The sequence below is a fragment of the Macrotis lagotis genome, chromosome 3 (genome assembly GCF_037893015.1).
Source record: "Macrotis lagotis isolate mMagLag1 chromosome 3, bilby.v1.9.chrom.fasta, whole genome shotgun sequence".
NCBI classification, from domain to species: Eukaryota; Metazoa; Chordata; class Mammalia; order Peramelemorphia; family Peramelidae; genus Macrotis; species Macrotis lagotis.
Window position 1 is genome coordinate 230,630,082 of NC_133660.1, and position 27,034 is coordinate 230,657,115.

A 27,034-nucleotide genomic window follows, 5' to 3' on the forward strand; every position below is an offset into this window, starting at 1 on the left:
CTCTCTCTCTCTCTCTCCCTCCCTCCCTCCCTCCCTCCCTCCCTCCCTCCCTCTCCTCTTCTGCCCCATTTTATTCTTCTTCTTTTTGTGATCATTGAATACACAATTTGGAGGAATGATTGAAGTTGTAGAGAGGTGGATTTTGGATCATTGGAAGGGAAAAGATTGTTGTAAACAATGAAAACTGTCTAAAAGCTTTATGATTTCTGGCACTAGAAGTCTTCATAAAGAAACTCTGATGAATATATTATTGAAAAGATGCATACTCAGGTGCAGGGTGGACCATGTGCCCCATTGAGTTGCTTTTAATGTTGTGGTTTTTTTAAATGCTTGCCTGACTTTGTGCTCTCTCATGTACTATTCACATGATATTTAATTTTTCATGTGCATACCTTGCTTCTTCAACCAGGCTGTGAAGTAGATTTTTTTGTCCCCCTTCAGTGCCTGGTAAACTTATGGCCCCTTTAATACTTGCTGAATGAATTTTTCCATAGAGCCCAATTCAGACCTCAAGCAACTTATTCTGTACATGGAATTCATATGCCTAGATCATGAGAAAAATATATTGGGGGGTCAGTCCTATGGATATTGATGCTGCTTGAGACTAAGGCGTTAATCATCTCTTTTTGTCTATGATGGGGTTCCTAGGCAAGCAGAGGAAACATTGGAAAAGGTTCCAATGATTCCATTCGATTTTCTAAGCTCTTCTAGTTTTAGGCAACATAAAGATTTCTTTACATTCACATAGAGGTCAGATGTCAATGAGGATGATCTCACTTTTCAATAGAAGGAGATAGTTGCTTTTTAGAATCATTCATTCAGGAAATGCTTACTGAGTGCTAACTCCCCACACCACCGTATTCAACACTAAGGGGGATAGAGATAAAAGGGAGACAGAATCCTTGTGCTCAAGGATCTTCTAGTCTAAATGGGGAGATCAAAGCTAGAACCACCTACAAGAATGAAAAACAGAATGGGTTTGCAGTCATTGGGGGACCTGGACACGAAGATAACAGAATATCACAGTGCTATAAGAAATCATGCTTATGATGAATACAGAGAAGTATGGAAAGAGCTACCTGAGCTGATGAAGAATGAAGAATAGAGCTAAGAAAACATGAATATCATAATATAAATGCAAAGGACAACCCATAACAAGCTTGGCCTCAAACAGAAAATATGAGAAGAGGCTTTCCTTTAACTCTTTTAGAAGGGTGTGAGGGGCATGAAAATAGGACATTGAATATATATTAGATTTGCAGGAGGCATTTTATAATTCTGTTTAACTGATTTCCTTCCTCTTCTTCCTTTTTTTGTTTTGGAAAAAAACTATGCTATATGGGATGTCATTCTGGGAGTGGAAAAAGAGATATAAATAAAAAGAATTAAGTATACTTTAAAAAAACTAATATCCTCAACAACATGTAAGCCTTCTAAAGCCAACCTGAGTTGAAAAAGAAATCCACTCACTTGTGTATAATACCTTGCCCTTTGCAAAGTGTGTTCATATCCATGACCTCATTTCATCCCCACAATAGCTCTTGTGAGGTCAGCTAGAATTGTGTTATTATCTTCTGTTTACAAAAGAGGAAATTGAGGTTTAGAGTGTGGTTGTGAGTTGTCTAAGGTCACCCCATTAGGAAACTTCAGAGACTCCTTATCCTTGGGAACTTCTGGCTTCAAGGCCACCATACCACACTGCCTCTCAGAGGGGCAAGATTACTGTGAAATTCTGATTACTGCATGTGAACTGAAGAAAAGATCATCGGGGATTTAAAAGGTGTTCTGTCCACACTCTGGCCAGTTGGATAGCTCCTAGGACAATTTGTTCTTGCCCTAGTTGATAGAGTCACTCACCTTCAAGGCCGATCAGTCTGTCTGAACTGAAGATAAAAGGGGCCTTAGTTTTGGACATTTGTGCATGTGTCTTTTTCTTTTCAATGACCCTAATCAAGAGATTGTCATAGCTTAAAGTGCAAACACTCCAAGAATAACAAAGCCCTATGGACAGGAGTTAATCTCCTTTTTGGCTCCTCTGCAATTCCTTGCCTGGAAACATGATTCAGTCAGGTCATTTTTCTGTTGGAAAAAGAAACAGAATGAGATCCCTACAGAGAGGTTTTCTGCAGTACCAATGTCTCCTTACTATTTCCATAGCTGGGCAGGGATCTCAAGATTATCAGGCCATGTTAAGTTTCCTAGGAGTCTTTACTGAACCCTCCAGGCCAAGTACCCACATTCTGGAAAGCCACAGGTAGAAAAAGGACAGTGAACAATAACAAAAAAGATGACTGCTTTAAAGTTTGTAAGACACACTATGTGCATCATTTCATTTGAACTTCATAATTCTGTAATTAGTAAAGATATTATCATTCCCCTTTTATAGATGAAGGAACAGAAACTTAGTGCAAGTGACTTGATAATGGTTGTTGTTTAGCTGTTTCAATTGGTATTTTCTTGTGTATTCCATTTCCTTCTCTGGGTCATTTTACAGATGAGGAAACTGAGGCAAACAGGATTAAGTGACTTGCTCAGGGTCATACAACTAGTGTCTGAAGCTCAATTTGAATCCAAGAAGATGAGTCTTCCTACTCCAGGCCCAGTTCTCTATCCACTGTGCCACCTACCTGTCACCAGCCTATGGTTAGAGATCTAATACATGGCAGAGATGGGATTGGAAGGAAGATTTTTCTGACTCTAGGTCCAACACACTGTTATATTACACTGCCTAAGACCAACCATCACACAAGTATTGTAGTTCATCCAAGAGGTAGAATGGCATCCCGGATAGAATGTTGGATAAGGATTAAGGAAGACAAGTTTAGAAGAAGACTAAGGAAGAAAAGGAAGACTCTGTCCCAGTCACTTCTTAGCTGTGTGACCCTAGGAAGCTTAAGCTCTCTCACAGTTTTCTCATCTGCAAAATGAATATAATAATAACACCTGCTCCATAGAATTGTTGTGAGCATAAAATGAAGCAATGAAAGTAAATTATTCTACAAATCTTTAAAAACTTACCTAGTGGTCTCTAGAGTACCAGCTGAAGAGTCAGATGAAGAATAAAAGAATAAAAATGACTGAACTACAACAAATAGGAAACAGTGAAAGTAGTTCCTCTCCCTATTCTAATGCCAATCAAAACTTGAGGAAGACATGGTCTACAGACTAAAAAAAGAGCTCCTATAGACTAGTTAAGCATGCAGTTGTATCTGATCTTATGGCAAGGAATGTTGATTGGTGGGCCTTTTGGTATTTTTTGTGCCTAAGATCTCAGGGAAATAGCTGCATAGTTTGACATATAAAACTTTCCTAGAATATAGATTCACACACCCCAGATAACTAGACTTCCCAAATCTGTACTGTTGTGTCATGAAAACATCTTACCAGTTCCTTGTTTTTTTCCTCATGAAGAATTCTACTCACATAACTGAATAGACACAGTATAAATGCCTATTTAGTAACATTAGTACAATATTGGGCAACTGAGGACTTAAATTCTGTGATTCTATGAATTGTTTTACTCAGAGAATAAAAAGTCTTTTATAAGAAATGTACTTTGTATACTCCTTAGTAGATGATTTTAAAAATGACTTAATAAATCATCTATAAGGACTTTACAATGAAATTTTCATTTTAGATACTACTTAGTGAAAAGCTAGCCAGATGGGCCATGTATTTCCATAAATTGTGCACAGGAAGAGAAGAGATGAGCTTCAGAATAATAAAGTATAAAAATTCAGAGAAGAAATAATCCCAATACACTTATTGACTTGAAATATTTCAGACACGATACAAGAAAAATATCACAAGGGATCATTAGACTCAACCGAAGTCACTGGCTAACCATAAGATGTGACACATGGTAGACATTGAATACAAGTTAATTGAATAATTGGCTGCTATTGCAAAGACTATATGAATTCTGTTCAGTTCAACAAATTGTAACTTATTATAGGCACAATTCTCTGTTCAAAACAAATCCCTTCCCTCCAATGGTTTGCCATCTACCTCCAATGCTATTTTCCTTAGTGACAGATTCAATCTGATTTAGAGAAAAATTTCATCAGCCACAGGTGACAATTATCAATTCCTGACTCTCTTCAACCCTGCCATCGCCATCACTAAACTTATCAAGGAGCATATGAACCTCACAAAGAAACAGACCCATATTTCATTTTGCTATTATAACAACCACCACAGCACTTTACAATGTTTACAAAAGGCTTTTATGTCCATTATCTTATTTAATCTTCACTCACCACCTCTCCCCTTTAGAAGGAGGAATCAGGGTAAGAACTAATACATCATAGGCAAAATAGAAAATATTTTCTTTTCCTTGTACAAAACCTTGATGTTTCTGAACCTGGAAAATATCATGCAGCTCTTGTCTCTGCACCTGAAGAAAGATATAATGGGACTGAAGACATTATAAAGAGGGAAGATAGACAGTAATCTATAATAACCTTCTGTCTGGAAAGATGACATTCAGGAAGATGCAGTTGGAGTCTTTAAAACCACAAAGGGCACATTTGTTGTTCAGTCATTTTTTAGTTTTGTCCAATTCTTTGTGACCCCCTACTGGAGTTTTCTTGACAAAGATACTGGAATTGTTTGTAATTTTCTTCTGCAGATAATTTTGTAGATGAGGAAACTGAGGCAAGCAGGTTAAGTGATTTGAACAGGGTCACATGACTAGGAAGTATCTTCCTGACTTAGTATTCTATTCACTGCACCACCTACCTGCCCCCAAGATGGGTACAGATGAGAGTAATCACGACTGTTGTCACCAAATACAGGAATGTTAGAATTGATGGAAGGAAAGGGGGAGTTACTTTGAAATTTGAGGAAATGAGTTTTTATAAAATAAAAATTTTATTTATTATGTTCTTATTTTTAGGTGGAAAATAAAATTCATGGAGATATGTTACTGTGTTGGAATATTATTGTGCTACAAGAAATGATTAAAGGGATGGTTCCAGAAAAACCTGGTTTAGATGTGTAAGAACTGATGCAGAGTGAAATAAGTGACAATGAAAATTTCATTGTAAAGTCCTTATAGATGATTTATTAAGTCATTTTTAAAATCATCTACTAAGGAGTATACAAAGTACATTTCTTATAAAAGACTTTTTATTCTCTGAGTAAAACAATTCATAGAATCACAGAATTTAGATGATAACATAATAATCACATTTTAACAAGAACTTTGGAAAGATTTAGAACTCTTATTAATACAACTAGAAATAATTCTAGAAGACACATACCTACCACCTGATAAAGAGATTATGGACATAAGAGTATAGACTGAGACTTTTTATATATCTTTGCTTGATTGTACATGTTTGTTTTTTTCTTATTTTTCTCAACAGTAGGTGAGGTGAAGGGAGAAAAGGTATATCTTTGAAAAAAAAATTAAATAGTTAAAAAAATTCATGGAGAAGAACTCCACAATACTTAATAAAACAAAATAAGGATGGTTCTGAGGCAGCCTTTGTCTCTCAGCTAGACATCAGGGAGCAGAATTGTACATTCACTCATCACTTGGAGGTTCGAGACAGAGCCTTGAGAAAGCAGCATATTGGTGATTGGGGTTTTGGATGTAGTTGGGGAAGCAGATGAAATAGGCCCTTTGATTTAACTACCTAAAAAGAGAACAAGCCCATGTATCAACAGAGTTCACAAGGCTAACCTTGGCTGAAAAACAACAAGGTTTCCTGAAGGAGAAAGATGCAGAAGAGAGTTTCTGCCAGAAGAATCTAACCACCAACAAATATCACCTTGAAATCCCAATAAAAGTAGCTCAGGATAATGAACCCTAGAGCTTCAGAAAGAGTAGCAGCTTCCAAACTACCCATTATATTTCAATCCAAGGCCTTGAAACCATAGTGAATGTAGAAATAGCTGGGCAGAAAGGACTCCTTCTTCAACATCACCACCCAACTGCCAGGAACCAGCAGGTTAAGCCCAAGGATCCTGGGAATATCAGCATCCTCCTTCCTTGTATTCCTACACTACTAGCCCTGCTTTCTATGGATGCTACAGTTAGGATTACAGAAGACTCAGAAAAGAAAGTTCTTTCCACCAAATTCCTAGGCACTGTCAAATAGTTCAACTTCAGAAACTGATTTCATCAGTGGAAGTGATAGTACAGTGGATAATGCATTGCCATCACTTGCTACCACACCTTAAGGACCATGGGACCTTTCCATCTGATTTGTAGCTGAAATATCCCATATGTGTTGACAGAATGTGAGCTCTGTGAGAGCAGAAATTATCTTACTTCTCTATTTTGTAGCCTTAGCACGGTGCTTTGTAGATAGTCAATGTTTCATAAATACTTTTACATTCATTCATTTATTGATTCTTCCAGATTTAGATTTAGGATACTCAAGCTTACATACCTCATAGGTCACCCCACTGTCAGTGCCAGCATCCCATGGAATTAGGTCTTGGACCACCTTCTGAACCCAGCCACATTCCTTGGTACAGAGGTCCTCTGCAGACAAGCCAACATTCCAGTCTGGACTTGGTCCAAGCATGGTCAGAAAGGACATTAGGTGTCGAGTCCTATCCACAGAGAATTCAGCCGAGGGTGCTGCTCTCCTGAAAACAAGGGAAAAAAAACCAGAAGCAATTAATTGCTTCCATCAGTCTTCTTCCCGAGTGATACAAGTACATAGTTTGGGTTACTTTGTACTGTTCATCAATGGCTTCTCCTTTCTCATGAATCACTTAAGAATGCAAACATAGCACTACCTAGGCATCCTGAGGCCTGTCTAACAGTCCAGGATGCACCCATACTTCTCTAGTGCTCCCATGATCTTTATCCAAACTGGGAAACATAGTCTAAGTTTTATAAAATTGAATCTGCTCTAGCTCTCAAACCTAAGAGTACAGATGGGAAAGTATCTACAATTTCCAATATGAATTTTTGCTTCCCATCTTTTGAGCTATCATTTACAAACTTCCTAACGCCCTATACACAGCACTTATCCTTGACTTTTTTTCTTAAACATTAGTTCATTTTCCCTTTACCCATTTTCCAATTTGAGTTCATGTCTAAAACCAAACTTATCATCTTTTCCTCATACCTCCTCCTTTTTCCTTACTTCTCTATTACGGTTACTAGTTAGTCAGATATGAATCATTTGAGTCATCTTTGATTCATCCTTCTCCCTGAGCCCTCCACCTTTACTCAAACTGCCTTGTCTATGAAATCTATCTCTGCAATGAAACACCATATAAAACTTTTTCATTTTTCCCACTATTATCAACATCATCTTAATTCAAATACTCATCATTTTTTGCCTTAAATATTTACCTTACTCTTTTAATCACTATTCCTGGCTCTAGTTTTTCTGCTCACCAATCTAACTTTCACTATGAGACTAGTTTAATCTCCCAAATGCAAAAGTCTGATCATGTCTACCTTTGATGTACTCTAGAATAAAGCTCCAATCCTTTGCTACTATTTGTGAGTCCCTCCACATTTGGGCTACATAGACCATTCCTCATTTTATTTATTTAGCTACCTTTTATAGTCTTTGTCTCAGTCATCCTGGATTATCCAAAACTCCCAAACCCAATTTTCCTGTCTCCATGATTTTTTGTCCTACATCTTAGAAGTGCCATCTACTCCATGAATCCCTATACCATAGTCAGAAGTAATTTTTGATATCTTATAATATAATAACATTTAGATGATAATAGTTTATCATTTAATAATTTAGATGATAATAATAAAAGTATTACATTTTATGGTGTCATTGTTGCTGTTAGATCCTCACAACTCTGTAAGGAAGACACGATTTTAAGATGCTCTAACTGAGGCTTAGAAAGGTTGAGTCACTTGTCCATTGTCAAGCTGCTGGCATATGTTAGAAACAGTATTTAAACCCAGTTCTCCTGACTCCATGTTCAGGACCCTGATACAGCTGCTTTTAAATAGATTAATTCACTTATGAGAAAGTAAGATTTACTATGAATGGGTCAATGAATGTTTCATTAAAAGCTCAGAAGATGCACTTCAAAAGTAGACTGCCCTTAATGTTAGCATAATTAGTAAAAAAAAAATCCCCATATTCTACAAGATTGTATAATACAGTTACCAAATTATACTTACAGATCTTACCTAGAAAAGTAATTGACATTTGGCATAAAAATGGTTGCCTCCTTTATTCACTCTGATAGGGTCATAGATTTAAAGAGATAGAGGTCATGCAACACACAAGGCAAGGTTATCATCACTGTCATAGTTTAACTCCCTTGTCAAAGCCAAGGCGCTTAGATTTGCTTTGCATGGTCTCTTCCAACTCTGAGATTCTATCATTCCAATTCTTCATTTGACACATGAATGCCTCGGTCTCGACAGCTGCATTTCCCTCATAAAGGAAATGAGGAATTCTAACATTCATGAATCTCTTCAAATTGCAGAGGGAGAGAGAACACAGCCTTTCACTTACTACCAATTAGCAGGTATTTATGCATCGGTCCTGCTTAGAGGTCCGGGGGGATGAATTCATCACTATCACAGGCTTTACAAATTGCTTAGGCATTCGTTGCCCCCATCTAGTTGTCTCAAACGTGATAAAGAGGGTAAGGGGCTGAGTTAGACACACTGGACTGTTGCTATAGAGACCAGCAATTCAATCTTCGTTCTTCTTTGAATCCCTGTGTTGAGGAAATGCTTCCTGAATAATACCTCTCTGTACATTCTTGTGTGAGGTTATTTCATTCATATCTAAAGTGACAAGATCCTGGTGTCTGAAAAACATCAGACGACAATGTTCAATGCTGTGTGAGTTCATATTCTTTCTGGCTCAATTGGACCTGGAGGGGGAATGGTAGATTCATCCCATGATAGCGTGCCACTGCAAGAGGTCAGGGAGTGCCCTAATGGGCACCATTAAAATTTATGGTTTTAGGGAGATGGACAAACGGGGAGCTCGGTAGATATTGCTGGGCCTGAAGCTAGGAAGACTAATCTTCCTGAAATCAAATCTGGCCTCAGAGACTTCCTAGCCATGTGCCTCTGGGCCTAACACTAAACTTTATTTACCTCAGTTTCCTCATCTGTCAAATGAAGAATTGGCAAACTGCTCTAATATTTTTTGTCAAGAAAACCCTGAAGGAGGTCATGAGGGATCAGACACAATTGAAAATGACTGAACATTATGATGGAGATGTGTGGAGTCAAACAAATCTCTATTTCCCCTAATATACCCTGTGTCTTACCTCTTGATTCAATACTGATCTCCCAACCTCTACCTCTTCTCTTCTGGTTTTCTATTTTCTTTCTCTGTGTTTTGGGCTTTGGTGCTTTAGAAAAATCCAGGTAACCAATCTGGTCTGGACTGCAGGTGCATGCTTACATAGATCCTGATTTGGGCCTTGCCCTTCTCCAAAGGAGATTACTCTTGTTTTACTATGCTCTTTGCTTAGTTACCAGGAAAGGCCTTTTCCCTGTGCAAATAGAATATTATTTTCCAATTCCCTAAAGAGATCATCGAGTCATAGATTTAGAGCTGAAAGACACCTCAGAGCCCAAGGAGATAAAATTTTTATTAAGTACTAAGTACAGAACGCTGTGATAAATCCTAGGAATATAAATATAAGTAAAATTAAAGGTAGTTCCTGTCCTCCAGTATTTTACACTCTAATGGAGAAAGATAATAGACAAAAGGAGGCTAAATAAAGTTGGGGGGGTAGAAGGTGGAGCAAACAGGAAAGGCAGTGCCAGATCAGGAGAATAGTGAGCGAGGCTGGCCTGCTACTTTCTCAAATGGAAGGTCCTGGGAAGAACTCATCTAGTATAATCCTCCTCATTGGACAAGTGAGGAAGAGGAGAACCAAAGAAGTTAAGTGATATGTCCAAGAGTGAGTAGCAGAGTTGAGATCTGAACCCAGATTTCCCCATTGCACCCAGACAACCCATGGCAAACAGCAGCTGAACTACTTGCTAAATCCCCAACAAGGGCATATATAGATCTCAAAGCTCTATTGACAGATGGCCCACACCTTTGAGGTACTGACTGCTTTCAAGGTGTATTGGCTAATTTGAGTCAATTAGAATTCTGATGTGGTAAGTGGTTGGAATTGGAGCCCTGTTCCCAGATGACACAAGAAACCCTCTACACTTTTTCTTCAGAAGGGGAGGAGAAAAAGATTTCACAGGAGTACTGACCTAATTCAAGTTGGTCTTCAGCCTCCAGTTACAGGGATTCCTCATATGTGGAACTTACTCATTGGTGAGCCCCAAGTTATGAAATCTTATAATTGGAAAGGACCCCGGAGGCCATCTAAGTTCAATCCATGCCTGAATGGGGATCTTATTTATCAGTCATCATTCAATTTTATCTTGAAAAGTCTTGGAATCCCTTACCTTCCTTTAAAGTTCAGGTCATATCCAGTATTATTTCCTGCTTACCCCTAACAATAATGCTCTTCTCACCTTAAACTTGCCCATATATCCTATTTGTTTATTTGCCACTTTCCTACTCATTTCCACTAGGATGGGAGTTCTTGAGAACAGGAATTGTTTCAGGTTTATTTATTTTTTCCTATCATGTACATATAGATGCTTCATCGCTGAAGAGGAACATACTATCTACCGAGAAAACCAATCCTACCTTTGTATGGTTTTATTCATTAGGAGATTTCTCTAGATTAAACATAAATCTTTCTCATGACAACAAGTTCTGTCCAATTCTTTCAGTAAATTAAGATATATTGCTTATAAACTTGAATTCATTGAGGAAAACTAGCTGTCTTCTTGCCACATCCTCCCATATGCTGAGCTTTAATTCTCTGTCATTCATATATTTTGGGGAAAGGTAGTGATGGGAATCCTTTCCACACTCAAAGGTAATATCACAAACAGAGGCAAATTAAGAGCTGAATATTTCTGTTTTCTATCTGTTGTCATTGTCCTGCCATCCCTAGAAATGGTCTTCCCCTTCCTGCTTTTTATTTTAAATTTTTGCAAGGCATTGGGGTTAAGTGATTTGTCCAAGGTCACACAGCTAAGTAAGTATTAAATGTCTGAAACTGGATTTGAACTCAGGTCCTCCTGACTGGAGGGCCAGTACTCTATCTAACCACCTACTTGTCCCCTCCTCCCCTTCTAATATGCCTAAGCATATCTTTTTGTTGTCATTAATGTTCCCCACTAGCATCAACTCATTAGTTTTCAAAATGTTTCTGACACTGTTATTACAGAACTGCATTACTCTTGTGTATTGATTATCCATTACCTGCCCTGCCCTTATTTTTATCTTTTATATGCATCTTTTAAAAATTAGTTGACAAATAAGTGCTTTGTATTTCTACATCCTCTCTTTATCCCAGCTTCCCCTTTTGTGGTTTATGGACATTTCATCTTTACTTTCTTGGGTTGCTGTCCCATGTATTAATTTAGTCTCTGGGATCCCACCCACCCAATTTCTAAACTCTCAGAAATTATTTTCTTCCCAAATTTGGGTTGTATGTCAGACTATGCCTGACTTTATTCTCCTCTACCATAACTTCCCATACCTTTAAGCAAAAACTATATGAGCTGCTCTGCTTATGAGAAACAGAGACAGAGAGAGAGAACCATATACACACATACACAGAACTTGTCTACATAATTGAAATTCTCTGCCAATGCTATATCATGATCCCATGCTATGATTATAATATTTCCCCAGTCTTGTTTCTTCCATACTCTATACTCCATCTGCTTCTCCCTCCACAGAGTCTCATCAAATTCATTCTGCCATGTTTCTTAATTATATACTCTGGTTCTTGGATTTTTTCACAAAAAATATCTTCTTATTATACAATGTCCATTTTATTTATTCCCTTCTTTAAAAAGTATGTCCTGCCTCAAATCATTTCACTTATATACCCTAAACAAGTTATTTGGGTTGAATATGCTTTCTGGCATTGGTATTTCCATTTCCCTCATAATTATGCATAATGTACCTTTGCACATAACAATCTGAGGCTATGAACTTTAATGCAAACCTTGATTGCTGTCTCCTCTGAATCATGACCCATCTCTCCAATCTTCTTTTAATGTTATATTGTGCCTGCTATTTGTTTTTTGGCTTGGAGGATATCCAGACTTAGACCCCTCTCGATTCCTCTTTCAAATTAGTTTTCCTCTATCATATTTTAAAGACCCCAGACAAATATATATTTTATGAATCTTCATTAGCAGTACTCTAGCCTGGCCAAGAGTCCATTATTTCTATATTTTAAATCATTATCCATTAATTTAACACACATTCTCAGTTATCATATGCCTAACCAACTGTTCACTTTCAATTCTGATTTTCTCCTCTTCAATTAGCAGCAGAGATAAAAAATACACCTACAATCCAAAAGTCAAAAGCATCATTTCTAGGACTTCAAAATCTCTAGTGGTATTTTCTACAGGCCATTTGTCACAAAATAAACCACTCAGAGAAAGTATTGGCCATTGGATTTGAATACTTTTGCTTGATTGATCAGACTTGTTCATATTTTCAGAATTATCCCAGGTAGACACCATGATTTATCTATACTTGTCTATATTGAATCAATATTTCAACCATGTCAAAGTCAACCTTTTCTCAACAGGCCTACCCAGGCTATTTGCATTATGGGAAGAGGAGCCAGTGCCGCTTGAAGAATACTATACCTAATCCTACTTCCTAGATATGGAGTTTTATAGGCAAGAAGTCACTCATTCCCTGGTTTAATAGGCACTACGGGTAAGTGGAGATGAGATTGTTCATCCTAAGAATCCATATTTCTTAAATAATACCCCAAGGGTTCCTAAATCCTTTGCCAATATTATATAGACTGTAAAATAGTTCTGAATTAGAAAGGTTAGATGACTCATAACATCTGAGTGGCAGTTAAAACTGATCTTACTTCAAGTCCCTATAGGTAGGTCTAGGTGGAACATATATAACCTTATCTATTTGTTTCCCCCTTGCAACTCATACATATGTTTAATTCTGCCCTATCTAAAAACAAAAGCAAATTATCACTAGACCCTTCTTACATTCAGGTATCATTCCATATAATCTCTTTATTACTAAATCAAATGGCCTTTTCTCAACCCTCATTCCTTCATGACGTCTTTGAAGTAGCATTTCCTACTATTGATTGTCACCTACTAGATATACCTTTCCTAACATCTCCTTTTCAATTTCCTTTTTTGGATCTTCATTCATTGTAAATCTGAGTTGCATATATACTCCAAGACTCTATTCTGGGGTCTAATTTTTCTTTCCATGTTCTCTTACTTGGCTATTTCCATTTCATTATTTCCATCATTTTCAATGATCGTTTCTATGCAGATGTCTCCCCAATCAATAAATCCAGCTTTAGTTTCTCTCCTGAGTTCCATTTATTTCCACATCACCAATTATTAGATATTTTTAAATAGATTTCTCATGAGCATTTCGAATTTAACATGTACGAAATATAACTCCTTATATCCCCCACTCTGAACCCATCCCCTTTCAAACTTTCCTCTTTTGTTGAGGGTGCTACCATTTTTCCAGTTCCTGGGTTCATAATTTTGGCACCCTCTTCATGATCTTGCTTTCCTCTCACATATCCAATCAATTGCCAAATTTTGACATTTGAAGCTCCACATCTCTTTGTTTACACAGCCATAACACTGGTTCATGTGTTCATAACCTCCTATCTGGCCTATTCCAAAAGCCCAATTGATTTCCTTCCTCTCCCTATACTCCTATTCATCTTCCACACAGATGCCAAAGTGATTTCCCTCAAGTACAGGTCTGACCTGCTATTTCCCTCCTCAATAAACTCCACTGATATCCTATTACTTCTAGAATCAAATAAGATTTTTTTCTATCTTCTATTTAGAATTCTTCACAATATGGCTCTTTCCTATTTTCCCAGTCATCTTATACATCAATGTGTGCAGTCTTACTGGCATATTCATTTTTCCTCACACATGCTCTCTATCTTCCTGTCTTTACCCTAGCTCTCCATCTTCACTGGGATGTTTTTCCTCTCTTCTTGGCCTCACAGAATTTCTAGTTCCCTTTAAGACTAAGTAAGTCAATGAGACCTCCTGAAGGAGGCTTTTCTCTAAGCTGTCCTGACTTCCTTTCTAAAGATAACCTGATTTCATTTTTATGCATATTAAGTTTCCACTAAATGTAATCTGCTTAAGAGCAGGGACTGGTTTTGGTTTGTATTTGAATTGCCCACTTGGCTAGTATTTGTCATAGAGTACGTGTTTAATACATGGTTTTTGATTGTTTAATCATGTGCATTTTGAAAAAGGCATTCACTTCCAGAGTTATATTTCAGTAATAAATCCTATCCTATCCAATCTACTGAAAACAAAGTTACCTCTTTGTATTATGCTACCTTGTTTGTATAGATACTTTATGAATTTGTGTCCAGACATTAAAGAAAATGATTTCCTTGGATTTTATCTCCTGTTACTTCAAGTCTGATTATTTTTATAATGTATTTCCGTTGGCATACATAAAAAGTTTTCTCCCTCCACCTTTTTCACCTTTTTAAAGTTAGACTTTCAAAATGTTGGTCAAATATGTTTTGATCAGATCTTGTTAAACATACTAACTCTCTTTCCAAGTGTCCATCATTCTCATATTATAAGTAAGATCCAGAAATCTAAAAATAAGTCTCAGGTACCAGTCTCCTTAACTACCTGTTAACCTCTCACATTCACTTTCTCTTCTGAAGCCCTCTCACTAAGGTCTTTCATTTCTTGCCCCCAATTCTCTAATCCTTAGCAATACTTTCAGTATCATCTTTTTCAACATTATTCCAACTCAAGTGAATCACACCATTATTATTATTATTATTATAAAACATTCAGGGTTTATGATGAACAGATTTCAACAAATGTCTTTGGGCAAAAAAGTATCTTTACTAATGGTGACTGAATGGGGCCAATTCCATACCTAGGTAGATATTTTGGGCAAAAGGAATCTGGGACAATTGCTTCTTGGACAAAATTACTGACCTGATTTTTTTCAGCAAATATTTAAGATAGAAACTGTGGTAGGAGTTGGATTTATAAGGAACTAAAAGGATGCACCAATGAAATGCTATGAAATGAGAGGGGAGCTGATTGCATTTTTAAAATACCAAGACTTATTTTAAACAACTCCTAAAGATTTTTATTATTAAATATAGTTATTAAATTATTCAATTAAATTATTAAAGAATATTATTGAATATAAATATAAATAATAAATATTAAATATACCTCAATTTCTTCACTTGTCTATTCCTTTCTCCTACTCATCATGATTTTCTATGTGACATAGCTTCCCACAAGGCAAAGGTTGTTGAGTTGGGCCCAAGGTACTACTTATGGCCAAATTTTGTTTATCTTCTATAAATGGTAATTCAGTGAACCATATTTCATTGAGACTTCATTTATGAAGGTTAGGCTGGCTTCTCAACAATTGATTTTCTCTTTAAGTGGCAAATCCATACTGAGAAGAGAGCAAAGAAGCCAAAGAAATGCAAGAAGGACCTGCCCTTCTTCAAAAAGGAGAGAAACAAGATTGGTAACTAGAATTAATTGAGAACTGGAGTAGATTATTTTCCATTAGAACTTGGCAGGAAGCTGTTAATTACCAATTAAGGCAGGTTACCAATCATATCTTGAGACAAGGCAGACATAATAAATAAAATGAGATTTGGTTAGGAGAATCAGCCAACTGAGTCCCAGAGGAGTAAATAGATTTGGACACTGAACAGTTTGCCACTGCGGTTGACCAGGATTAGTCACCAAATTAGTATATATATACATATACAAAAATTAGTATAAAAATGACAATGGACCATGAACTATGCTTCCAACATAGTTTGTCATGACATTCAGAAAACGTCCATTTGCTTTTGTCTGTTCCAAGAAACTGCTATGTATGCGCAAAGTGTGAGAGTCTGTCTAGAGGAGAAGGTAACACAAAAGCATGCATCTCATTTCATTCCTTAGAATGAAATCCACCTGGAAAGAATGGAAGAAGAGTGTCAAGGCAGAATGGAATCCCAACATAATGAAGAGATGAAGAGTGAGGGGGCGGTTAGGTTGCGCAGTGGATAGAGCACCGGCCCTGGAGTCAGGAGTACCTGAGTTCAAATCCAGTCTCAGACACTTAATAATTACCTAGCTGTGTGGCCTTGGGCAATCCACTTTACCCCATTGCCTTGCAAAAACTAAAAAAAAAGATGAAGAGTGAAAGAATGGGAAATAGAGAAAAAAAGAAGATATCACTGAACATTTTGATTTTAGTAACAGGTAGGAAGGCGTTGAATCCTCTTATGAAGAGGTGGTCTCTTGTGTTACAATGAATAAGGGTGTAGATTCATAGGTATCATCAACAAAGATATCATTCAGCAAAGGTCAATATGGGGGAGGGAAACATTGCAAAGAATTCATAATATGAGTGATGGGAGTTTCAACTATATAGTTTTCTGCTGGAACTCCCCTGCTTAATCAAAAGACGACTGTTGAGAAATTCTTGTCTTCATAGAAAATCAAATCTCCAATAGTGAAGCAGAAATTAATGCTTCTCTGGATCTGATTCTAGCCAGTAAGGAAGAACTGGCTGCTATGATTGTTATGATGGAATTCTTGGAGTCAGTGATGAACAATCTTAAAATTTGCAATAGCAAAAGAGAGGAAATCCAGGGTTAATCTGAAGTGCATCCGACATTTTGAAAATGTGGATTGATTTAAAAGTTCTGAGAAAGACATTTTAAGATTCTATGATAAAAGGGAGATGGAAAACTCAAAATAATGAAATTCTAAAGACATAGATGACTCTAGTGGTGAGGAAAAAGGAATATCTCAGGAAAAAAATTTAGAATCCAAAGTGAGTTTTTTTTTTCTTTTGAGCAATTGAGGCTTTAAAAAGACATTTACAAAAGATATAATGAAGATCAGAAAATGAAGGATGAATACCAAAGGGAAATACAATTCTATAAGAAGAGTGTAAGTAAATGCCAAGGTGAACAACAACAGCCACAAAGACTCTTCACTCTCTTGTATATTTGGACAGAGGAGGTAAAGGAATATCCAGAAATAAGAACCACTCAAGTTTCATTTTTTTTCTTTTCCAAATAGAATGATCTTTGGACAGGTAAGAAGCAAAGAAAAAATGTCAACAAGAAGTTGAAACCCAATATAAGTGAGGAGATGGTTACCAGAACATTTATTTTATACTCAAGAAATTCAATTGACCAGGTCAAAATAAACTGCAAACTGAGGCACTGGGAGACCTGAAGATGTGAGGGTGAAGTTGCTGTCAAGGATCTTAGAGAAATTATGGGAAATGATAAAGATGTCAGAGGACTAGAAAAGGGAAAGTGTACTGATTTTTCTAAGAGAAAATAGTGTTATCTTCAGACTAAAAGTTTATATTCAACTTTGATCCTTGAGAAACTACACCATATTATTACAGCATTGATTTGTAAGCATTTAGTGTCTTGGTAATCACTAAGAACATGTATGGCTTCATCAAAAACTGCTCATGTCAAACTAACAAGGTTCTCTTTTGACGGAGTAACTATCTTGTTAGATAATGATGTAGAAATAATATGTCCAGCTTTCAGTAAGGAATTTGGCAACCTTTTTATGCTTTTGTGGCTTTGTCTTTGTGTTCACAATAATCGAGGATGCTTACTGTACTAGAATGCCATCATTCTGTTATTTCTTGTAATCTGTTCTAACTCATATTTCTCCCATGAGCTAGAAATGAAATAGTTGAGAATAGATTTAAGTATATTTAGAACTGGTTGAATGTTCTGATCTAGAGACTGATGTGATGGGAAGTCTCTATCAGTAGACCCCAGGGGCTCATCATAGTTAGCCCTCTGCTGTTCAACATTTTTATTGATAACTCGACTGCTGGAACAGATGGCATACCTGACAAATTAGATAATGATATGAAGTTGTAAATGACACCTTACATGTCGGATAACAGAGTCAGCCCCCAAAATCTTGACAGGTCACAACTATGGCCAAGAAAAGACAATCCTTATGAAATTAATAATTTGTATGTGTAGGCAAAATGCATATAAAGTTTAAAGGGAGAAATTACATTATTACTCTGGGATAAAGATTAAAGGGAACCTGAACAACAGCTGACTCAGATCCAAAGATGATCTTTTTGAATGTTTACAAATTAATATTATTATATCTAGTTTATTCTCAGAACTAGCTGACCTCATAATATTATATGAATATATTATGTTAAGAAATACAGGCAAGACAGGAATAAGCCTTGACATGGAAGCTCATCTAAATTCTTCACTTTTTATTAAAAGAAATGGACAGCTAGGTGCCACAGTGGATCAAGCACTGGCCTTGGAGTCAGGAGGACCTGAGTTCAAATTCAGCCTCAGACACTTAATAATTACCAAGCTGTATGACCTTGTTCAAATCACTTAACCCCACTGCCTTCCAAAAAACAAAAATAAATAAAACAGACAATTCTCAGAAGGTCACAGGAACATTAAATAAGAAGGGAGATGAAGCAGGTTACATAAATGTCATGAGATTCTTACTAGACTAGCAGAGGACTTTAATCCCCAGAACTTGGATGGGCATAATAATAATAATAATAATAATAATAATAATAATAATAATAATAATAATAATAATAATAATAAAATACCAATAGAAGTGGAAGATCTCAGATCCACTTTTGGTTTATATTTGTGAAGAGACAAAGGGAAGTAATATTTAAGAACATCATGGAAAGGGATGTACCTTGCTAGTTAGGAATACTTGTTGAAAAAAGATGACATCTTAGCTATGCTTTGCATTGCCTACTTATTTGCCATAGCCAGAATTATGAGAGTCAACAAAGTATTTGGGCAAATTAAATTTCCTCTACTTTATTCTAAATCCCAGAAAGTCACAATGGAAATATGGGTGTATGTGTATGGCATAGATGGGGGGGATAGACAATAACAGCTTGGAATGGTAGACATGGTAAATCATATAAGCCACAGTTCCCAAAACAAGCTGAAATGGAAGTACAACCCATTGAGTTATATTTGGCCTGAGGTCTGACCTTTGCTACTGATGCCCCTGAAGGCAACTAGGTGACACAGTTGATGGAGCACCAGCCCTGGAGTCCGGAGGACCTCAATTCAAATCTAGTTTTAGGTATTTACTAGTGTGATCCTGGCTATGTATCCTTTTGCAATTTTGTTATCAAAGGAAAAGGGAAAAGCAGGACATATATGCATATTTAACCCTGCTTATCTCAGTTCCTCAATTATAAAATTATCTGGAGAAGGAAATGACAAATGATTCCAGTATTTTTGTCATGGAAAACCCCAAATAGGGCCATGAAGAGTCAGACTTTTTAAACTGACTAAATAATAACCATTGATGCACTAATCTACAGAAAGTCTGGACCTACTTGCTTTCTTTTCTATCAACTTATATGTGCATACCAAATATCTGTAGGGGAGGCCATTGTCCATTTGATCCTGTGTCGTTTTTCTTTGCTATAAGAACAGGACAAGGAGACTGCTAGAAAATCCTTGTGGGAACTGGTACCATGTACTATGGCAGACTTTAGGACATGATTGCTTTACCAAAGAGTAAACCCCTTAAGGTGATTGGGTTGTGATTCAAAGACCAGAAATCGCTTCTTTCCCCTAACTCTGTAAGAATACCTTCATAGCCACATTCAAACTTGGATTCAGAATTCATGGACTTAGATATTATCATACCATGGAAAGAATATTGGCTTTGGAATCAGAGAGCTATGTTCAAATACCATCTCTACCACTTATTGCCTGTGGGGTCTTTGATAATTCACTTAGTCTTCCTAGGCCTGTATTTCCTCATATGTGAAATGAGGGAACTGGAAAAAAAGATCTCCACAGTCCCTTTCAGTTCTAAGGCTATGAGTCAATGTTTAGAAGTAGTGAGGAGAAATCTTGATTTGCCCATGTGCCTTATTTAAAAGCTGTTAAGATATCCAGAGGAGTATGCACATATGTGTATGTATAGGATTACACATGTATTTCTATTTATAGATATAGGACACCTATAAATGTCCTTTGCCACCCAAATGTGAGTGGTCCTCTTATTCCTGTTTTAGATCAAGGAGTTTCATCACCCTTGGAAATCATATTCACATGCTTTGGGTACTCAAGGATTGGATTTTTACTTAGGGAACATGAGGTGCTGTTATTTTGATCATTTTTCTTGTTTTATTTTGATAATGTTCATATCAGTACAATTTTGTTATCAATAGAAAAAGGAAAAGCAGGATACATATGCATATATGTATGCGGTAAAAATTTATAGATTGGATAGTGATGTGGGGGGGGGGATAGCAACTGGAAAATATCAAACCTCAGTGGTACCTGATAAACTCAAGTTGATTCTTGACTGAAGAAATTATACTGGTATGGAAAACGGAGTATTGGTAGGACTACGCTAATTGAATAACTTTCTATTTTCTCTTTACTTGATTTTCTAAAAAAACAAGCCCGGTCCAGAAGATGACCTGGCATAAGAATTATTTTTCCCAAAGTGATTAAAGTTCAAATCACAGGGTCCTGGGTCAGATGACTCAAGAACTATACTTGGAATTATATAGCAAATGTCCCTGACTATTACTGTAGGTGATGGGAACAATAGCCTGGTGATACCTGAGAAGGGTGTTCAGACTTTTAGATGTATTACCTTTACAAATATACCTTCAAATTGATTATAACAGTCAATACCTTTTTCCTTTCAGTAGTCTGTTTGATCCCATGTAATGTAGGAGAGAGAGGCTTCTTGGTGCGAGCTGCATTTTGACTCTACCCCAATAGTCTTAGATGGAACATTAACATAGGTGCCCCTTTTATGAACTACATTAGGAGAGTACAAGAAGTGAAAAATATTCAACTATATATATACACACACACACACACACACACACACACACACATATATATATGTATATATACATATATATGTGTGTGTATATATATACACCCAGAGCTAGGCCTTAACTATTAGCCCATATCATAGACTACAAAGGCATTGTATCATACCTCATTTTCTCTCATGCTGACATGGAAAGAATGATACATTGGATCATAAGCTAGAATTGAAGATAGGAAGACCTGGTTTTGAACCATTTCAAAAGCTTACCAAACTGTGTGATCTGGTAACAGGTCACTTAACTTCTCTTATCTATAAAATTTTCTTATCTATAAAATGCCAATGAGCATAGTATCTACCTCGTGGGAACACCTGGAAGATCAAATCAAAGAAGGTACGGAAAGAAGCTTGAGTGTTAGATAAATGTGAACCCCAGGATACCATTTTACATAATGCTATCTTTGGAGAATGAATAAAATTCTTTTGCTACAGTCATTGGGTCTGACCATAGATTTTGGATAACCTCCCTATGGATTAATTACACAAGAGGCTGTAAAATAGGCATGACAAATGGGTGATGGAAATTTAATTTGGGACAATACTATGGCCTTTGAGGAAAGCTAGGTTCTCAGATGTCACTAACTCAATTTGGTGAAAATCACATGGGAAAATCAATGTTACTTGATATGGCAATATTTGTTAACATTTTAATTAGTTTTAATTCAGAAAATCATCCACAGATAGGCTGAGATTCATAAAGTTTAAGGCTATCTGAAATTGGGAAATTCCAGTGGAGATGAAGAGGAAAGAGATACTTTTTTTAAACAAAATATACTTTGTTGAGTTGAAAAGTGACAATCAAGGTCACTACTAAAAACTGAAATGATTCTGTAGTTGTACATAGCTTGATTTCAAAAACACAAAAAATTACCTCTTGTATTCTCAAATACTCTCCCGATAAATAGTACACAAGTGCCATTTTATTTTGATTGCTACTATGACCATATTTGGAAGGAGTCAGTCCTATTGGGTTAGAGATCTATTTCTATAAACAAACATGCAACTTCAAAATAGATGGAAATAAATGAAAGAAAAAAATTATTAAGTGCTAACTATGAATTAGGGACTGTGTGAGATATGGAAGAGGTCAGCGTTCATGATAAATCATATTTCATTTGAGCGTTTCATTTATATTAGATGTCTTACCCTTTGGAATGAAAGTCAATAGTCTCTCTGTGTATTGAGAATACAGATGTTCTTATGTGGTGTATGTGTATGTGGACAAGCATACTGGGACATAATAGACTTTCCCTTATATCCCTATTTGAAAAGAGCAAATTGCCCTTCAGTTCCTGGGAGGTTTGTGGGCAAGGACTTCTCAACATGTAGGAATTGACCAAATATTCTCAAATCTTTATCTTAAAGTAGGTTGGAAGAATCTAGCACCATCTAGAGGTTATAGATAGGAATACAGACTAGAAGATAAGAATTAAATAAGTACAGGTTTTTGTGCCTGGATATTCAACTGGATGTTGACGGCTAAACATGTTGGAATGGGGGACCAACTTCAATGGATTTTTCTATCACTCCTCTAAAATTTATATAGAATAGTCTCTTGATATCAACATGAAAGGGAATAAGAAGTGAAAAAATACATTCCAAGAGGAAATGTGGTGTAATAGAGCTTTGGATTTAGTGTTAAAAAGACCTGAGCTCAAATCCTACTTCTGATGCTTATTAGCCATGTGAATTAATTAGCCACTTGCTAACCTTTCTTTAGCCTCAATTTTTCTTTAACTTTCTTTGCCTCAATTTCCTCATTTGTAAAAAGGAAATAATAATTTTAACACTTACTTCATAGAGTTTTTGAGTCTGAAATAAGATCATGTATGTAAACTGCTTTGCAAACTTTAAAGCCATATATATATATATATATATATATATATATATATACACATATATCAGCTGTTACTGCCGTTGAATGAGATCATAGTTAAGAAATGACTTAGGGCTCTAGGTCCACACACTGTTTTTCTCATTTATTGCATTAGCTTAATCTTTTACTGAATTTAATAAAAGTGAGGTAATGTTATGGTAGCCAGGGAGTTAAAGATAAAGTTTGAAAGATGATCATTGAAATCTAGAAGCTATGGAAGAAAATAAATTAATATAATAGAGTAGGGAGTAGAGACTTGGGTAGCATCTGGTCCAGGTCCAAGAATAGACCACTTGTAAATTAATATCACTGACTGTGTTTTATCTGTAGGAATATGTAGTCTTAACCTTTTTCAGGTATTTTATCTCAAGTACTATTAGTTCAGCTAAGATTAAGAGCAAAAATTCAGTCATATTTACTGAAGATAAGAATGGAAAAGAGAATTCTCATAAGAGCCCAGAAAAATGGTACCAGGTTGGGCCAATTAAGAGGTAAACTGAGCACCAGAACATGGATGGCAAACTCAAATTCAAATGGGGCCAGTAAATCAAACATAAGCATCACTCTGGACCACATGTGAACTTAAAAAATCATAAATTAACATTTTTTATTTTATTAAGTATTTCCAATTTATATTTTTATCTTGTTTAGGCCACAATTGGGAGTATTGCCACTGTGTGTGCGCTTTGACAGCTCTGCACAAGAAGATGATTAAGTAATTGGGGATGTAGTAAGGCAGTTACTAGAATGACATAGGAGTTTGTTCCCAATAATTTGGCCTGTGTATGTGCAAAGCTATGCCACTATAATGAGGAGCAATGTCTAGGAATATTGTAAGAATTGAAGCGACTGAAAAAAGTATGCAACTTGTATAACAAAACTGTATTATTTAGCTATGCTTTATTCTGGAATTCTCTTTTCTGTAGTTGCTGGTCAGAGTAAGGAAGAGCAATAAAGTACTTAGATCAACTCAGGATTTGTTCCTGTTACTACCAAGCCTGGAAAGTCACACTAGAGAATGGGCTGGGGAACAATATTTACAAACACATGTCAGGGATGACTTGGTTTCAAAATAGTTCTTTAGAAAAAGATCTAGGGCAGGTTGACTCAAAAAGAGTATAAAGGGTGAGATGGCAGCTAGAGCAAGGATTTCTGTGCCATCCTTCATTACGAGAGGCATAGTGTCCAGGAGGTTGAGGCTCTGCCTCAGTCTGCCCTGATAAGAGGTAGCATTCAGTTTGAGGGGCTACTTTTTAGTAAGGATATAGAAAAGATCGAGTGTGACAGTATGGCAACAAAGATATCAATGGTTCCTGGAAACCATGCTATATGACAGAAAAAATGAGAGTGTTTAGCCTGAACATAAGAGTATAAGAAAGGGAATAATGACTCTTATTCAGGATTTGAAGGACTGTCATATGGAAGAAAACTCCAACTTGTTCCTTTTGTACTAAGAGGGCATAATGAAGATGATGGGGTAGAAGCTAGAGGCAGGTTTGGGGCTAATATTAGGAAAAAGCTTCTAACAATTAGGATGATCTCAAAATGAAGTGAGTTGTTTTGGGAATCTGTAGGTTGCCTCTCATTGGAGGTCTTTAAGTAAAGGCGAGATGACTACTTAATAATGATGGGATATGGAGGAATCAAGATGGTAAAGTAATTGGCCACTTGGTCACAGTTTTCCTGAAAACCTCTTCCTCAATTTCCTAGAAAATTCACCAAATTGAATTCTGAGAGGCAAAACCGAGACTTAATCATAGTGAATAATTTTTTCTAACTCAGAACAGCTCAGAAAGCTATTCAGAAAGGAACTATAGATTTTGGGGTACAGGTTGATCAGGAGCTCATCACAGTGACAATAGCAGCAGCAGTACCAGGGAATCGCCCAGTGCTCAAGGACAACAAGGGAACTAACACGGGTAGAAAGACATTTCAGAAGCCCCTCATACTAGCACAAGGATCAGGAATGGGTGCCATCTAATAGCTCTGCTGCCCATTATTTAGTTCTTATTCACAGTTCCAGGTCAGAAAGAAGATGAAATCCAGAGGAATAGGGGCCCTGTTTAAGGATCAGAGCTCAAACTAGTAGGGAACTTAACAGTCCTTTCATTGGATCACATCACATTAGAAGTACTAAAAACTTATCAGACCTAATGTACCTAACCCTAGTCCACCCAGCACTGAACAGAAGACAACTCTAACAAAAAAAGTCCAAAGTCAAGAATGAGGCTGGAAAAATGATCAAACAACAACAAAAAAAGAATCCAATCATGAAAAAAACCACTATAATGATGCTCAAGATACAAACTCAGAAAAAGATAATTACATGAAAATATCTATATGCAAAGCCTCTAAGATGACAGAGAAGGGAATATTGATCAGGCCTGAGTAACTGAACTTTGAGATCCCTTCCAAATTTAATATTCTGGGATTCTTCTTTGCCAGAAAAGGATTCTTTTTAATGACAGATACTCTATGAATTTATGTGCTTCTGGTACTGCAGGAACTCCTTTTAGACACTAGGAGGCAAGCAAGTAATTCAACATTTGAAAGCACTAAGCAATAAGATTCTCAGAACCCAAGAGTAACTTAAACTCACAGTCAGAACAGAAGGGACCATAAGGCTTATTAAACCTGATACCTTTCCAAAGGTAGCTCAAAGTCGAGAAGTTACCTTACATATTGAAAAACTATGGCTCATTAGAATTGAACCTAATTTCCTTACTTTTTCCTTTCCTTACTGTTGTGAATTATAGTATAGTCATTGCAAAGGGTGCTTCAGATTTCGAATAAAGGCAGAAAGATTACCTTATAAGATTTAATTGGGTGGGGATGTGGTGTAGTGGATAAAGCACCAGCCCTGGAGTCAGGAGTACCTGGGTTCAAATCTGGTCTCAGACACTTAATAATTACCTAGCTGTGTGGCCTTGGGCAAGCCACTTAACCCCATTTTGCCTTGCAAAAAAAAAAAAACCCTAAAAAAAAAGAATCAGGGAAAAAACCTCTTCATATAGTGAATGAGATTAACAGCCATAGTATTAGAATGAGGTTAGCAAATTTCAGAGACTGTAGTCAATCCTTAAGGATCTAGGACTTAACTGAAGTCTGGAGAACTCGATTAAAGACCCAGCTTATATATATAGTAATGCATATAATCTCAGGAAAATTTCTTAACTGCCCTGGACCTCTGACTTCTCTGCAAAGTGGAGACTAGATGATATGAACTTTATTTTTTTTGAGAACAACAGCTTATGAAGACTAAAATATAACTATCATAAAATAAACTGATATAATTCATTATAACATATTTTTGTTATGACACATGTGTTATGCTACAACAGAATAGTGGGGGCACTTGATGGAGTCTAGAAAAGAATCATAGGATCAAGAGATAGAAGGAATCTTAAAGATCATTAATTCAACTCTTTCAATTAATAGATGAAGAAACTAAGGGGTACATAAATGAATTGCTCAAGTTAAGAGAAGTGTCATAGTTAGGAATTAAACTCAGATTCTTTTATTCAAAGCTCAATACAGCTGCCTGTAAGTTACAGTAATTTATTTTTTTTAGTTGTATTTGACTTTTTGTGACCCTATTTGGTGCTTTCTTGCAAATATACTGGAGTGGTTTGTCATTTCTTTCTCCAGATCATTTTACAGATGAGGAAACTAAGGCAAATAGGTGATCACACAGCTAGTAAGTCCCTGAGGCCAGATTTGAACTCAGGAAGATGAGTCTTCCTGACTCCAGTCCCAACACTCTCTCTACTGAACCTTGCCACCTAGCTGTCCCCAGTAGTGAAACAGTAGTTAATGATCTTTCTTCTAGAAGTTACAGAGAATAAGTTTAATGCTGTAAGAACTATAGAAGTTACATAGTCCAACCCCTTCATTTTACAGAAGAAACAAAAGGACAGACACATTAAGGAAATTGCCCAAGGTCACATGAGTATTAAGTAGTCAGTCCACTGGGGATTTGAACCTAAGTTCCGTGTCTCTGAATTGTCTTCTTTCCACTGCATTACATTACTTCCAAAAAAGAATAAGGGAAGATGACACTCTATGGCAAATGATCAGTATAGACCATTTAGAGCAAGGGGCAAGAATGTCCAGTCTGTGGGTAATACAAGGCTGGTGAAATAATTTGTCATGGCAACTGCAGGCAAGTCTCAAAATTCAATAAATCTAGGAGCTTTTGAGTG

The 27,034-nt window shown here is 36.5% G+C and overlaps 1 protein-coding gene and 1 long non-coding RNA gene across 6 annotated transcripts in view; one reads left to right on the forward strand and one right to left on the reverse strand.

Moving 5' to 3' along the window:
• Positions 1–27,034, reverse strand: part of SPON1 (spondin 1) — a 784,537-nt gene that overhangs the window by 223,325 nt on the left and 534,178 nt on the right. For 4 of the 5 annotated variants that reach the window (XM_074230138.1, XM_074230137.1, XM_074230136.1 and 1 more), the window contains one exon: positions 6,402–6,603. The exons of the other annotated variant lie outside the window; for it this stretch is intronic. In XM_074230138.1, the coding sequence (XP_074086239.1) occupies positions 6,402–6,603 (202 nt within the window). The remainder of the gene's footprint in view (positions 1–6,401; positions 6,604–27,034) is intronic. 5 annotated transcript variants of the gene reach the window in all.
• Positions 1–27,034, forward strand: part of LOC141518267 (uncharacterized) — a 181,567-nt gene that overhangs the window by 69,474 nt on the left and 85,059 nt on the right. The gene's annotated exons all lie outside the window — the stretch shown is intronic.